Source organism: Rousettus aegyptiacus, unplaced genomic scaffold (assembly GCF_014176215.1).
Source record: "Rousettus aegyptiacus isolate mRouAeg1 unplaced genomic scaffold, mRouAeg1.p scaffold_m13_p_3, whole genome shotgun sequence".
NCBI classification, from domain to species: domain Eukaryota; kingdom Metazoa; phylum Chordata; class Mammalia; order Chiroptera; family Pteropodidae; genus Rousettus; species Rousettus aegyptiacus.
In genome coordinates, this window is record NW_023416306.1 from 123,333,001 (window position 1) to 123,349,177 (window position 16,177).

A 16,177-nucleotide genomic window follows, 5' to 3' on the forward strand; every position below is an offset into this window, starting at 1 on the left:
AGATAGAATATATTTCTATAAACTTAAGTTTTGGACCACTTTCGTACGTTCAATTGTCTTTATAAAAGAGCTGGATTAAGGGGACAGCCACTGAAGCACTGGAGACCATTTTCAACAAACCCAGAGGGGTGGGCACCCAATGCTACTCCTTTAATTCCATTGCTCAGATAACTGCACTGGGAATCACTGTGCTAGGCATGTAAACATATTTCTAGTAAGGCAACTGTCAATCAAAAGAGTAGAATTTTGCAAGAGGAAGCAAAAGGCATTCACTGTTTTCCCTAGAAAGTTATGTGGGAGATGGAAGATGCCCTTGATTGTTTTAAAAGATGGATACACACACACATGCACACATATGCGCACACATATGCTAATGCATGCTCATACACTTGAAAAGCTATAGGCTGGCTATCTCTGAAGAACACACAAGAAACTTGTACCAGGGTTACACAAGAAACTTGTACCAGGGTTACCTCTAGGGGAGGCAGACTGGGTACCTAGGGAACAGGCTGGGGGGAAAACTTGGTTTTCCCTGTATACCTTTTTATGTTGTTAAACTTTTTAAAAATGATATACCCATAGTAAGTCTTCAGAAAATAAATATTTATTAATTAAAAACAATTCTTTTTTAAAATTAGGGGCTCGTGGGCAACCATGAAAATAATTAGAATAGAGAAATACAAAATTTTCCTTTTTTATGAGAATATGCTTGACTTTGGAATCATTAGTTCCCATCCGGAATTGATTTGAAAGTGACTAATACCAAGACTTGCCAACACTTGTCTGCCCCTCCAATAGGTCTGTGTTTATATCTCCTCTTGTCGTGACTTATAGACAGAGGCTTCTAATGTGCCATTCCTGGGGATTACTTCTGTTTCTCCAGCAGCAGAAATGGAGTTGGGTTAATCCTTTACACTGGTTCTTCATGGCTCTTGTCTACCTAACGGCAGGCAATTGGCTAGAATCAGGGTGCCCATCACTGCTCACCAATACTGGGAAGTGAAAACCAGACCCAGAGGACCAAACCCACAATCTTTGCCTCATTAGCATCACCCTAACATTAGCATCCCCCATTAAGTGACATGTTCCAGTGAGGCAGAGACAATCTACTACCTGATTTTACATAAAATCTGTGCAGAGGCCATAGATCGAGTGTTGGCTATTCCGAAATGTTATAACTTTATATTTACATTAACACAGTTACTACACAGCTAAAGATGTACACAAGCACCCAGCTTCCTAAGCTAGAAACACAGAGGTTAGTTCCTTTTTCATTTTTACTATCCATGCTGTCTTCTCGACTTTATGTTAGAAATATCTCTCACATTTTCTTCACCTCTGCTGACAGTGACATATAATCAGACATTCATAATCTATTGCCATCCCTCCTAGATGGTCCCCTGCTACTGCCATTTCTCCTATCATCTCCCACTCGAGCTTGCTTTCAAAAAGACAAATTCTCAAACTTCACTCCATTAGCAAAACAATTGCTGTCACAGGCCCAAATTCTTTGGACCACACAGACATACTAGGTCCTTTGTAGTCTCTTTTCAGTCTTCCTTCCAGTTTTCTTCCCTGTTCCCATAGAACTTTATTCCTATCTAGATCATAGCACTTATCAGGAACACTGCAAGTATTTATTTACCTGCACACGTCCTCCCTGAATTCCTCCAGGATAAGACACATTGTTTCTCTTTTGAGCCCCAGCACTTAGCCCAGTGCCTGGTACATAGGAGGCATCCAGTGAGTGTTTTTGGCGAATGAAGGAAAGTAGAACTTTTGGATTATGTGATATGACCCTCAGTGGTACTTCTCAGACTTCAGTGTGCGTATGAATCTCCTGGGGATCTTGTCAAGAAGCAGATTTAGATTCAGTCGGTCTGGGATGGAACCTGAGAGTCTGCATTTCTCTGCAAGTTCCCAGAGAAGGCCAATGTTGCTGGTCTGGGAACCACACTTGGAGTGGGAAGGGCCAATAGAACAGTACTAATTTTTTAGATGGAGGAGCATATGGAAACATTTTTTCCTACAGGAATCTTGAATTTTTGAGTAAACTTTTGATCTCAAAAGAGATAAAAAAGTAAAATATTATGTAATGATATATAATTGTATATAACATATTAATATATTATGCTATGTAACTATAGGTTACTTTAGAAAAGGGATGAAATAAATAAATGATAAAGGAGCAAATAAAGTCACTTGCTCTTAAATTCTTAATGTAATATTCTAATTCTCAACTTGGAGTTATATTAGAATCACCTGGGAAGCTTTTTACCCAACATACTTTCTCCGCCCCTTCTCCACCAATCTGATTTGTTCCCCTGGAGGGATACAAAACCCTCTGCCCACCCCTTCCCTTTACTGAAAACCACAGTCTTAGAGAAGGTTTCTGTTATTGATGGGAAAGTATTATGTTACTCAGCTGTGCTAGGGAAGAAACCTGCAAAGAGATTTCAGCCTGGGCCTCTGCACATTCCACTTATTGTTCCCTCTACCTGAAAGTCTCTTCCCCTACTCATCTTCCCGCTCTTCAAAAATGTCACTTCATCACACCCTGAACTTCTCCTTGGCACAGAAAAACAACCAAGAAGGATATGAAACAGTTACCTGTCTTCCTCACTTGACTATGAGTTCTAAGAGACTGGTCTGCTGTACCAGCCACCCCCAGGACTGAGCGTAGTACTGGTATAGCAGCTTCTGAGACGAATGAAGAATGTCTCCTTTCCATAGCTAATGAAATTTCCTCTTTCACTTTTGTCCACAATTGGCTGATTATAATTCCTGAGAGGGCTGGCATTTACTACAGGGCTAGGAACTGTGTAAATGACAATATAAATGTAAGGTTTGTTTGGTCCAAATTGTTAGGGTTGGGGAGCCATACAAAAACCATCTTTCTCTTTCCCAATGTTAAAATTAAATAATATTTGCTACCTACAAAACTATATGTGTCATATATTTGAGATAGGAAACATAGTTACACAATGAATACATGTGAAGGCAGCATGGAACAAAAGAACCAGAACATCAGCTGTCTTGTGAAGCTATAGGGATATTTGTTCTCTTATCATCTGGCTTTTCTCTACCAGAGTTAACCACTCTCCTGAATTTTTATTCATGATTCATTTGTTTTTTTAAAACAATGCTTATATCTTTTCCACCAATAAGTTATTTAGCATTGCTTGCTTTTGACTTTTGTAAAATGGCTTTGTTCTGGTGTGATATTCTACAGCTTATCCTTAAAATAAAAAAAAAAGGCAACATTGTTCCTAAGATTCAACTATTGTGTATAGCTGCGGCTCATGCATTGTCATTACATTATACTACTGTATTATATGAATACACAATATTTATGCATTCCTTGTCAGTGGACATTTGGGTTGTTTCTGGTTTGTTGTATGTTTGTTTTTTCTTATGAACAATTCTTCTGCAAACAGTTTTGCACACAACTCCAGGACCATCTGTGAGTTTATCTGTGTATATACAAAAGAGTAGATTTGCTGGATAGGTGTAGGTTCAGGTTTATAAGATAATGCCAAATTATCTTTTGAAGCAATGGTGCCATTTTACATTCCCACCAGTAGTGTATGACTTCCTGATGAACCACAACCTTGCCAACAGCTTGTACTATCAGGATACAGGAATTGCAATCTCAAACTGCAGCATTTTTGTGCCAGAAGGCAGCACTTCTGACTGGATGGGCTGTTTCCTCCTGACCTTCCTCCTGGCCTGAGACTCTGCCTCAGAGATGGGCTCCTGGGTCTTACACCTTTTCGACTCCGTGAAACAGAGTACTAAATTAAGATAATAGACTTGTTATGGATACAGAATCATCATAGAAGGCAATCGATCATAGAATGTGGGACCTGAAAAAACCCTAAGGCCAAATTCTTCATTCTACATTTAAGGAGACTGAGGCCCAGAAAGGTTGAATGACTTGACAAATTTTCAGAGCTAATTAGTGTAGAGAACCTGTCTTGGAGGCTCTTGGTTCTTAGTCCAGGAGTTTTAAAAATTTGTTAGCTTTAGTAATTTAAGATGGCATAATATGGTCTATTGAATTAACAATGACTCTGCAAATATTTAGATAACTGCCGATTTATTTTTTAAAGGTAGTTGCCTAAGTAACTGATAAATTTGATAACTTTAGCTTCTTTGCTTATGACGTGAACAGGTATAATACTGAATTTCAATGGGATACATAGGAGAAAGATGCCATCTCCACGATTATGGTTTTCAATATGCAAATTTGACAGTATTAAAAGACACCCATCTCCTGGGGAAAATAATCTCTAATTTTCTGATTGACTAGTCCTCTCCTTGGATCATTCCCCCAGATGCTAGGTACTGCCTTAAGAAGCCATTTTGTGAGGAAGGCAAACTTCAAATTCAGTACATTTCAATTCATCCTACTCTTATGAACGCTCATAATCAAGCTATCGGAAGGGGCTGGGAACAGTTTGTGCACATTATGGCAAAATGTCCTCAATAATGTGATGGTTTATAATCTCAGATGCTTTACATGTGAATGTAGGAAAATATTGAAAAGACCGATGTGCAGCTGAGGTACTTAGCCCTTTTCAGAGTATGTGTAATAATAAAACATGTCATGATACTGTGCAGAGGGATCCATCTTCACGCATCAAAGGCAATAAACTTAGAACTGGGGAAGGGAAGAACTGCAGATCAGGAAGGGAGTTTGTGTGAGGAAATGTAGCTCCTGAAGCCTGCAGTGGCAATTTTCATTCTGGAGCTGTTTGCTTCTGGAAACCTACCCGTACCCCTCCACCCCCACCTCCCTGGACCATCTCTACCCCAAGAATCTATTTACCATTTAAAAATATCTTTTGGTTTAACAATGTCTGCGGGCTGGCAATAAAAGCTTTCTGTGAGCCATCACTCTTTTAATGTCAGGGTAAAACTCAGGAGCTGTTTATTACTTTGGGGTGGGAAAGAACACCAAGTAATTTTGCTAGGAATGCTGAGCAAACAGTACTGAGGTACTCCTGGTTCAGGTTTTCCTCCTAGCAGTCATTTTAATCAGCACTTCCCCTATTTAATGAGCTTGTAGTGCCATTACATGATCACCCAGCTCACTGGATTAATGATGAAAAGAGGAACTGATTTTTGCAGTTGCATCATTTGAAGTAAATGTTAACTTTCTTTCTGAGTCCTTAGTTAACCGCATTAGTTTGACAAATATGTCTTTGTCTAGCATAAGTAATTAGAATTTAATCACTTTAACTGCATCTTAATTACCCCAAATGAATTGAAAGGACATTTAATAGCAAAGATTAAATTGCCTTAATGAACGATTTTTGTGACTCCATCAATACTTGAATCGCGTTAGCCACTCCTCTCAGGCACTTCACCTGCAGTGAGCATGTCGGTCACTAGGTGGCGCGCTTTGCTCGTTTATTTATTTAACTTTTTCCATTGATCTGTTTTAGAAGACAACAGGAAAGAAAGCGAAAAGCACATAGTTTATTGTGTTCCTTTGATAACCTCTCTTTGGGACTATGAGATCATCACCAGATGCGAAAACGAAAGCAGTGATTTCAGAAACTGTCGATTCTGAGTACTCTATGGCATATGCAAAGGAAGATGAAAAACACATGGATAACTGGAAACGTGGTGTTTGATGGAAATTGTAAGATACCCTCTGGATGATTGCCAGCATATATACAGAATTTTAGTCAACTTATTATTTTTTTAGTGCAGAGTTCTAAAATATGAACAATAGGCTCGGTTTGGAATATCAAGATGGGCGCCGATGTGAAGCCAAGAAATGTAATTGCTGTGCAAGTGCAGATCGGAAGACCAGTTCCTGAAAGTATGGGAGGTTTGGGCCTTTGGGCCCTCCTCCAGGCATGGGTCCCAGTGGACCAGTCATACCCACAGAATACATCTAATGAGATGGGTCTGGCTCATCAATAATTGTTTAAGTGAACAAATGGAGAGAGAGACTTGGGTTCCTCATCTAGCTCTGTTACTTCCTTACATTCCCTCTGGCTGCTTCTTCAAAAGAGAGCAATAAAAAGTCTCTATTATAAGTCTTAAGTAAAAAGGAAATAAGTTTCCATAAGTAACTCTCTTTGAGATTCCCAGAAGGAAGACACACACTCTCTAATTTCAAGACCTTTATTATGGACTTTCTAGATTGGGCATTTATGATAGAAAATCAGACATTTCTGCATTTGGGGTCCACTGACCTGGCAGACTTGTACTAGTTAATAGAGTTACAGGGTGGAGGGTAAGAGGGTTCTGGGCTTTGAGCTGAGAAAGCTGAATTCAGGCTATCATTGATTTCCAGTTGTCACCACAGGTAAGTTATTTAACCTCATTATACAGAGAAATTGGGGAAAATAATGGTAGCTACCACATAAACTAATAGTTCCAAAACTTTGCTGTACATGAAAATCACCTCAAGCTCTTAAAAATTCAAATGTTCAGGTCATGTCCTAATTCAATCATAGCAGAATATACAGGATTGTAGCCAAGTATACCTTTTTTTTTTTTTTAAGGATTCCTAAGTGATTCCAACGTGTAACAAGATTTGGGAGCCACTGGCATAGGCAGTGAGTAGTAAATGATAATATCAATGGGCCCAACATAGTACCTGACTAATAGAAAATGCACAGCAGACATAAGTTCCTTCTTTATTACTTGTCACGACAAATCTGATGGGTTGTACTTCAGGGTCTGGTTCTGTTCAGCTGGTGTCTTATCAAATTGTCTCACCTAAAGGAGAAGAAAATTTCTAGAAGCAAATTTGTTCCAACCTTTGATAATATAACATCTTTTTGGGAGGAACATAATGTAGATGATTCTATAGAAAGACTCTGTAATAAAACATAAATTTGTACATTTGTATCAAAACAATCAGATTGTCTTGTGATTGGTCTAGTCGTCTAATACATTCCTATCACCTCGGGAAGAAATAAAGCTTCATCAATGTTAACATCCTTATGTTAAAATAAAAACATGTGCAGATCTTATGATAGAGGACAGGAATTTATGATTGTGCACTAAATTCATTAACATTACAAATAAGTTTTTCTTTTTACTGAACTCTATGGGTCTGACACTTTCTATGTGGAAATAATGTGTTTTTTCCCTCCCAAATGTGCTTATTAATCTTATTTTAGTGGAGACATAATAAAAATAGTATTTAATGAATATTTTTTGAATGCTTTTATACAGAATTATAAAAAAATCTATCTTCTAACTACCATGACTTTAGTAAAACTCTCCTTCTGTTGCTACCCTAGGGGACTATTCGATTTTACCAACATGTGTGGAAATTCCTCTATTTTAATGGGGACTGAAGTGAAACTAGTCTTTTCTCATCCAATCCATCAAGGCTCTTTGGTTGATTTAAAACATTAAGTTGGTGTTTAACTATTCCAATATGTGGAGTTTACAAATGGCACTGAGAACTGTTACTTGAAGGGCCAGGCTTCTAACTGGATTCTGAGGAGCAAGCCACAGAGAATTTCTTTTTTAATTACCTACCTTCATCAGACTTGAGGATTTTCTTCCTCATAAGGAAATCAACAATAAGTTTTACCCATATTCTCTGTAAGAACTATTTCTGCTGAGAACTTTGGGTAGCAGCGTCTGTTTGATTAGCTGAATTCGCCATGAATGTGGAAATGATGACATCAAAACAGCTCGTGTAACAACCTCCTTAAAGACCTCGTAGATTAGAGATGACTATAGATTTTCCCCAGCATGGATCAAAGGGACTGAATTGAACGTTTTAGCGTAATGATCCAACCCTTGTCACACCCATAGGGACTCAAATTCCAATTTTATAAGCAAGTGTGCACATGCACTCAGACGCACACAGAAAGCTGCCAGAGAGGGTGGAAAAGATCAACTATCTGATCCACGGGAGCAGGTTTGATCTTTTCTATTACTTGACTGTGCTGGTGCATATTCCTGGCGGGCCCTTTCGATTTCTCATAAACTTTGGAATAGTAGCTGTTAGTTTTCGTTTTCTCACTATAACTCCTCAAAGACATTCTAGGCACCTTCCAAGGAGCGGGGTGGGAGGGGGGGGCGCGCGGAGAGAAACTGGACAGGCGAAGCGCCCACGGGGCCCTGTCCAGGGTCCTGACGCCGCATTGGGGCTCCAGGATGGTCAGCTTCCAAACGCCCTTTCATCCACTGCACACAGAAGGAAACAAAGACCTCCAAGCTCAAGGCTTTAGAGCAGCCTCCTAACTCCCGTCGGTTAGCTGGGAGGGGAAACAGCAAAACAAAGGAACTAGTAATCCCCTCCCAGTCCCAATCTCCTACTTTAGACCGCCAGGGCGACCTTCTCTACTCTGACTCTGCTTTTCTCAAATAAAACATGCCAGTAAAAATATAATTCGGATAGAAAATACAGACACACATCTTGTTTGGATAGGTTAGCGTCGGGGTGTACTTTGGGGGGCATGGCGCTTTTGTCTCATCATTGGGGTAATCCCTAGGCATTGTTGGGGACCAAGATAGATCCACCAGGTATCCTTTTCTTCCTCTGCCACACCCTCTTCCTATCAAAAAGTAGATATCGTTTTGAAATCACCAGGACAAAGATATCCTAAAAACAAAGCCTCAGCATGCATCCCTTTCCGCAGGGAGTTGAACCACCGAGGCTTGCTCGGCGTGCAGCCCTGGAGGCCCACAGGGGGCGCGCGCAGAGATCGCAGCAGAGCCCAGCCTGCTGCCGGGGGAGAAGGTGTGCCCAAATGGAGAGCAGGAGTCCAGCTACCTGCTTTGCCCTAAGGGCTTGAAGCTTTAAGATAAAGTTGCATCCTAGGCTAAGTCGCTGTGCTGCTATCACACTAACATGCTATTGTTGGCACAGTCCGTCTTAAGTGCCAATTGCAAAACAGTGACCACAGCAGCCCTAGGCTGGGTGGGTCCCTTCCACAGATCACCATCGCCCTCTGCGCTTTCACATGCTCCCGGCTGCACCCTCTGGCCGGACAGTCAGCCCCACTCCAAAGAGGCCAGGGAGGTTGTATGTCTCAGGAGGCCCTCCTCAATGCGCTGACAACTGGGTAGCCTCACAACTATCGGGTCTCCTCAAGTCCCAGAAGTAGGTCTCCCCCACCCTAGTCAAACCAATTTACATTCTTAACCTCACGCACTCTTTTCTTTCCTCACTGAGGTTTGTGTTCCCTAGTGGAGACGGCACTATTTTTCCACCCACTTGAAGGGTCGGACATGAGCTGTGAGAAACGCCCATGCAGAGCTTTCTGATGATTGTCCCCAAGAGGAAGGCCTTTTGGTTTCCTGCTCGGCTGGTGTGTGTGGGGGTGTTTGTGGGGGTGTGTGTGTGTGCGGGGGGCGGAGGGCGGTGTGTGTTGTCCCAGACAATTCTCTGGGTGCGAGCGGCCACCATTCGGCCTTGGGGGGATGCTCTGCCTGACGACTGGTCGGCTCCCCAGCCACACCGGGAGGAGGTCTCCCTAAGTCTTCAGAGGAGACACTCCTCACGGGCTTCCAGGCTGCCGCGATACGCTGCCCCCGCTGGCCCTTTGTTCGCGCTGCAGCCATCGGGCTGGGAGCAGCTGCACTGCGCGAAACCCGCGGGGCCGGGAAGCCGGGCGCGAGGGAAAGCGGGTGTGAGGGAAACCACTCCTCTCGTCTTCTCTTACTCTAGGGCCTAGGCACCCTTCCAGTTCTCGCGTCCCACACTCCCAGTTCTGGCTTTTCTCCAGGCCTGGGAGTCTTCGAGGATTGGGAAAGTGGGGCTCCCAGAGCCCAGCATTGCACTCCTTCTGCTTGGCTCCTGTGGCCCAGGGAAGCGAGGGGAGGATGAAATGTCACTCTCTGGGATAAATATTAACAAAAAGCAAATGAACTTGCTGGGGGGGGGCAGTTATCAATCAACCAAGGCACAAGGCCACTTATGGCAAACACAGCCCAGGTTGGCTGGGGCGAGACTTTCTCATGGCCACCTTCTGCTCTGATCTCCCCACCCCTCCCCCCTTCAGGCTCAGGTCTTTCTCCAAGTAGTTTTGGAGCAAATCCTGGGCTGGAAGGGGGAGCAGTCCTGGGTGCAGAAGACTTGGCCAGCTTCGCGGCACCATTCGTAAGTTTTTGTGCCTCCAGTTACCAAAGGATCCGAGTGGCCCAGCACCCACCCCTGCCCAGGGTCCACGGTGCAGCACCAGGTGGTGGGTACACGTTGTAGCCTCTTCCTGCGCTGGCAGCTCCCTACTGTGGCGGACACCTACTGGAATTGTAATCTTTAATTGCAAACTAATCTCCTGGCATCTTAATAGGCGTGTCAGAGGCGGGGTTACTACCCACCCAAACAGCCCATCCCGCCCAATCCACTTGGGACGAGATACAGGCAAGAGCCTGGTTGCGCTGCACTTTAATGGGGGAGAAGCAAGTATTACACTGAGGAAACATATATTGATTTTTTAAAGTTAGCTAATTTGGTTAGAATTTCCTTCTGTCTCCCATCTTCCACCAACCGATGTAATTTCAATAGGAGAAGGCACCTCCTCAGACACACTGCCACGTGTGGAGGGCTTGACTCTCCACAGCAGGCTATGCAGAACCTGGGTACAGGGAGGTGCATGGAGAAGCCACTCGTCCACCACCAAGTGACAGAACCGACCTGGGTGGGCCCCGGACTCTCAGGCTAGGGACTAGGTTGACAGGTCTTTGAGTTCAACAGCGAGCAAAGTTGCAAGGAGCATCTTTGTGTTTGGAAAGTGTTGGTGGGGAGGTAGCGGCAATGTCTCACAGCCGCAGCCAACATGCCTTGCAATCGGTTTTAAGTCTCCTGCAAAGACCAGTAGAGATCACTTGAAGGGTTCAGGAAACAGCCTCACTCTTATTTATTTTTCTAAATGACAACGTTAACAGGATGGTTCATTCAGTGACTTAAAAATAGATCGTGGCTCTTACAGTGTAATGAGATTGCTACAAGTTCAGTCCACACCCCTTTAATTAAGTCACAGAAAGGAAAATGAAAGAGACAACGCTCCATTTGGGTGTTAGAATGCAGCGCCTGGAGTCAGTTTGGGATTAGTTGCCAAACTTGTGTCCCACCTAAGAGTCCCCGATTGTTCTTGCTTTTTTTTTTTTTTTCTTTTTTTCTCAAGGAAAAGGCCATGTGCCTCGGCAGGTGTGACTCACCACGGGCTGCTGGGTGCCAGGCAGGCGCCTGTAGCCTCCTGGGTTCCATGAACTTCGGCCAGCCCGCTGCCTGTGTCTCCCAATGCCCGCCAGTGTGCGGGTCGCAGTATTTAGGGTCCCCCTCAAGAGCACAATCGCGCAGGCAGGGTACTAGGCGGGGTTTCCAGAGCATGGGGATAGTCTCTGAACAGAACCTGTCAGTCTTTCCTTCCATAGGGCACAGGAGGCAGTGTGGGGAGGATCATTTTGGTCCCAAGCAAGCGCTTTTACGGGGTGGCGTGTGGAGTACAGGCTTCCCTGAGGGCATCTGTCCATTTCCAAACCCCCTCGCCTGCCTGTGCAGGCACTGCCTGGGTAAAAAGTCCTGAAGCCGGGCTCAAGGCTGGAATAGGCATGTGAAAAGGCACCAGCAGAGGCGGAATAGTCACCGACAGGAACAGCCATTTCACCCACTCCCTCTGGGACTTTGGGTGCCCTCGGGTCTCCATTAGCCCAAGGTAGGGGGAACGGGAGATATGGTGGCTGCACAAAGGCCTAGAGAGTGGTATCGTAGGAGTCCAGAGGGTACCCGGTCAACCTCTCACTTCTTGCCCCCTACCCCAGGCTTCCCTGCGTAGGTCTGTGCTTGGAGCGAAGGAGCGCGGGGCTGGGTTGGAAAGCCCTGGCTCGGGCCGGGAGGCATCGAGCGCCCAGATCCGAGGAGCTTTGGGTCGCATTCGGCTCCAGTTGCTGGCTCCCGGGCATGCCAGCACCTGCCTCCTTCTAGCTTCTCATTGGCCGGCACGAAGTGGGGGAGGGGGTTCTGGCCTCTTACTTTGATTTTAGACTGTGAAACTGCTCAGTGCCCCCGGCTTTGAGCGGATTGACTGTCTCTCGTTCTCCAGGGACGAATTAATGGAGAACGATCAGTTAATTAACAAACCCTCATACTGGCTTTTACCTTTCTCTTTGCCAGGACTCAGGCCAGGGCGCCAGGCTGAGACTGGGGGTTGGGAGAATGGACCCAGCCCGGGTCTCATCAAACCGAACCCACCCTCGGCTGACCCTGGTTCTATTTCCCCTCGTGTTTGTCCTCTGCCCTCGGAGGCAGCCGAATCCCCCGTGCGATTCAGGCTGGGCTCAGCTGTCCCCTCTGCTAGTCAGCTGGCCAGAGCCTGGCCCGCACCTTAGCCTAGAGAGGTAGAGAGAGAGCTAGGCGCTGTGCCTGTGCAGCGTCGCCAAGACCTCGTTCAATTAGGAAACGCGCGGGCTTCGGGATTTCGCGCCCGAAAGACCTCTGCTCTCAGACTTGGGGGTCTTTTCCGCATTCCTACCGCCCCCATGGAGATTCAGAGGAAAAAACATGTAAAGGAATAAAACAAAATGCGAAGTCCTAATCGACTTGGCAGCGAAAGCTGTCCCTGGACTCGGCAGGAAGCTTCCTTGTTGCTCAGTCGCCCTCACCCGGAGCTCGGAACGGTCTGCCTTCCTCTCCTGCCGGTTACAAGCGCTGAGTGCGTGCAGTCTTACACAGCATCCACGCCATACACCCACCGCCCCGCGGCTTTAAAACCTTTTGCTCGAACTCTGCGCTCCCCCGCGTCCCGCCCCGGGCTAACAGAGTGAATGAGGGAGCGGGTCTCCGCACGGAGTTCAGCCAAACATTGGCAGGCAGCTCCAGCCCGGCGCCCGCGTGCCAAGGGTACAGGCTGGCAGCACCTGCGCGCAGTTTCACTCACGCGTTGCCATCTCTCCCCAAACCCCTAGTGCCCAACCGAGAAGAAAAGTACAGACCGTGGCCGGCCAGGTAGGAGGATTTTTCTCTACCTCGGGCTGTGCGAGCTTCTAACGCTGTCTCCAAGCACAAATGCGCCCCCGCAGTCGCCGAGGCCGCGCGTCTCAGCTACCGGAGACTTCTACAGCCCAACGCACCAAGTCCTGGAGGAGTCAGTCAGTCTGCTGCCTGGAGCCGTGCGCTGGCTTTTCCAGGCCCAAGGACCCCTCTCTTGGGGAAAGTAGGACGGGGTGAATTGGTCCCAGCCCTCTCTCTTTCTCCTTCGGTCCCTTGGCTTTCCCATCCCTTACACGACCGCGCGCTCAGCTCCTTAACCTGCTCACCTGCTAAGCGGAGCGCAGACATGCGCTGGAACTCCGGCTCCTGCAGCCACTTCCACATCCTCCGGAAGGTCTCTCGGCCGGACTTGAGTTTGCTCCAAGGTTTGGGGTTGCGCAGCAGGTCCGAGAGGGTGCCTTGGGAGCGGCAGAGCACCCTCTGCGCGAAGATGGCCTGTGGGATGCTGTAGCGCTTGAGCTCGGTGGTGATACGCTGCGCCACCTCTTTGGTATTGATCTCTTCCATCTGCCCTGAATTACTTCCATTGCTGACCTGCGCACCGGTCACGGAAGGGTTGGGCTCCCGGGCTGTTCCCAGGAGCTGTCCATGGCCCTGGGCGTTCAGGTGGGCGTGGGGGTGGTGCGGAGGAAGGCCGTTGATGGGCACCATGCCGGCCGAGGTGGGCGTGAGGTGCTGCTCCCCGTGACGGCTGAGCATGGCTGGGTGGTGGGCTTCGAAGCCGTTAGGGGTGAGCATCTTGTCGGCGGGCATGGCGGCGCCCGGGTGGGCGTAGTGGGGGAGCCCTTGCTGGGAGTTGTGGATGCTGCCCAGACCAGAGCCGGAGAGGGGCGAGAGGCTCTGGCCCATGCCAGCCACGTCCTTGTGGTAGGGGGTATAGAGGTTATTCATGGAGGCCAGTCCGCGTTCGTCCCGCATGAGCGTGAAGCTACCGCTCACGTTGCCCGCCAGGCGCTGGTGGTGGTGCGGGTGGTGGTGGTGGTGGTGGTGGTGGTGATGGTGCGGGAACTTGTCGGAGACGGTGGAGATGGGCGGCAGCGGTTGCAGAGGGGTTAAGGTGGTGTAGGTGGTGGGCATGCTCATACCTGGAGGAGTCTCGCAGGCCATGGTCATCGTGGGGTGCAGGGGGCCGGCTAGGCTGTGCTCGGGGGCTCGGTGGTGGTGGTGGTAATCGCCGCCGCCGCCGCCGTCCAGCAGAGACGCCATGCCCATGGAGCGCGGGTGCGCGGGGGGCAGGTGGCTGCCGCGGTGCGCCACGGAGCTTCGCGCGTGGGGGCTGCCGCCCAGCAGGTCAGTAGGGGCGGGTACAGGCTCATGGCTCACCCCGTGGAGCTCGCCGATCGCCTCCATGGTCAGCTGCGCATTCATCGTGATCCGGGCGAGCGGGCGGCGGACACAACATCGATGAGGCCGGACATAGGCGGCAAAGGGCGCACGGAGTCCGATGTTCACATCGGCTGCCGGCGACTGTTGCCTTCCTTCCTTCCCTCCTCTCACTGTGGGGCTCTGTCTCCCTCTCAGTGTGTCTCGCCTTCCCTCTTGCCCCCACCTTACCCTCTGCGTCCTCGGCTTTTTTATTTTAATATTAATTTCCAAAAAGGATCCGCGCCGTTGGGTGAGCTCGGTGTCCCCAGCCCCCTCGCCCCCGGCCCCCACTCGCCCCTCTCCTTCTTAGAATGGTGAGGCCCCTGGCTCCCCTGACGCAGCCCGCGCGCCTTCCGCGGCTGCTGCTTGCCCGCGCCGCTGGCCAGCTCGAGCCATGGCTCGGTTACTGTTGCAGATTCTGTGGCCGCGGTTCCGCCGCCACCGCCGCCGCCGCCGCCGCCGCCGCCGCGGCCCGCCCTCACGCCCGCTGGGCGCAGCGCGCAGGCGCATGGCTCAGCCCCGCCCCCTCGGCCCCCGCGCGCGAGGTCCGTGACGTCCCGGTACAAATGTGGGAGGGGGCCCCGCGCCCTACCAGCGGCGCGGGGTGGCGGGGTTTGCAGCGCGCACGTGGGAAGGCCCACCGTAGACGAGCGACCTGGGGCCGCCACCGCCACCCCCGGAGACTTGCGTCCCTCTCGGCTCCCTGGCTGGAGTGGGCTCTCCTCCCAGCCCCGGGCGCACTTGCCCGGCTCTCTTCCTGGGTGTTGCGCTATGCCTGTGGAGCCGAGCCCCTGTCTCCGTTTGCTGCCTCCCGGAGCATGTTGCCCGGGATGCTGAGGACTGTGTCATCACTCCTTCCACCTTGGCCCACTAAGCTTCATTTCCCGGAGGGCTTCTGGGAGTCTGCATTCTCCCCATCAGGTGCTTGGCCTTTTGTGGGGGGAGGGGACAAATGTCTTAAAGGCCTTGGTCAGCTTGTTGGTTGTTGACCCAGCAACTTCGTTCCTCCCCGATAATCTGCCCACCCCTCCCCTAACATGCTCTGGGGAGAGGAGCGCTCAGTGACAAGAGTCCTAGCCCAGGCCATACCTCTCTGTCCCCCGCCGCCTAGGTCCTTCTCTGGCTCAGCTGACAATTAGGGCGATGCTCCGGCTTCGCCAATGATTCCATGTGTGGGTGAGTGTGTGTGAGAGAGAGTGTGTGTGTGTGTGTGTGTGTGTGTGTGTGTGTGTGTGTGTGTGTGTTTGGAGCAGGAAGTGCCCTCGTGGGTTCCCTTGTTAACTTCTGGGTGCTAGTGGGGCTGCCGAGGCTCGGGCAGTTCCTGCGGTTTCTCCCTGGCGCTCCTGGTAAGGCACCCAGAAGCTACTGCTTGAGGGAAGGACTGACGCCGGCAGGGTGGACCAGGCGTACTGGTCTCCGCTTAGTCCGTAGGGACGCCCTCTTCCCGGCGTCCCCGCGAGATGCCTCCAGATTTGAAAATCAATTCAGCTTCGGGCGTAATTGTCCGCTTCTGACAATCACGCTCCAATCCAGAATCGAACCTGGTCCTTGGGCCTGGTGGGATCGCGTGGGGAGGCCCCCAATGTGGACGTACACCCGGCCGCCACATGCCGCGGCTTTCTTTCATTTACAAAAGAAAGAAAAAAATCTGTAACAAAAGGCAGAGCCGTGTCCGCTTAGGTGCTTTCATCCCTCAGAGAAAGGACAGATGTGCCCATTGTCAGGCCCTTGGCAGTTACGACCGGGTCAGCGCTGAGCCTCAGCCCCAGGCCAGCCGTGGTCACAATGGGAGAGTGCTTCTCAGAGCCTGGGTATCTGGGCCCCGATAAG

General features: G+C 48.9%; 1 protein-coding gene across 3 annotated transcripts in view; it reads right to left on the reverse strand.

The window, feature by feature from the left end:
* Positions 1-14,594, reverse strand: part of ONECUT1 (one cut homeobox 1) — a 34,623-nt gene extending 20,029 nt beyond the window's left edge. Inside the window, exons 1-2 of one of the 3 annotated variants that reach the window (XM_036217931.1) lie at positions 13,249-14,594; positions 2,150-6,741 (exon numbers count right to left, since the gene is read on the reverse strand). In XM_036217931.1, coding sequence (XP_036073824.1) covers positions 6,728-6,741; positions 13,249-14,350 — 1,116 coding nt within the window. In that variant the 5' untranslated portion in view covers positions 14,351-14,594 and the 3' untranslated portion in view covers positions 2,150-6,727. Of the gene's footprint in view, positions 1-2,149; positions 6,742-10,154; positions 10,796-13,248 lie in introns of those variants that run through there. The other 2 variants (XM_036217930.1, XM_016153667.2) reach the window with 2 other exon arrangements.
* Positions 14,595-16,177: the final 1,583 nt, after the last annotated feature.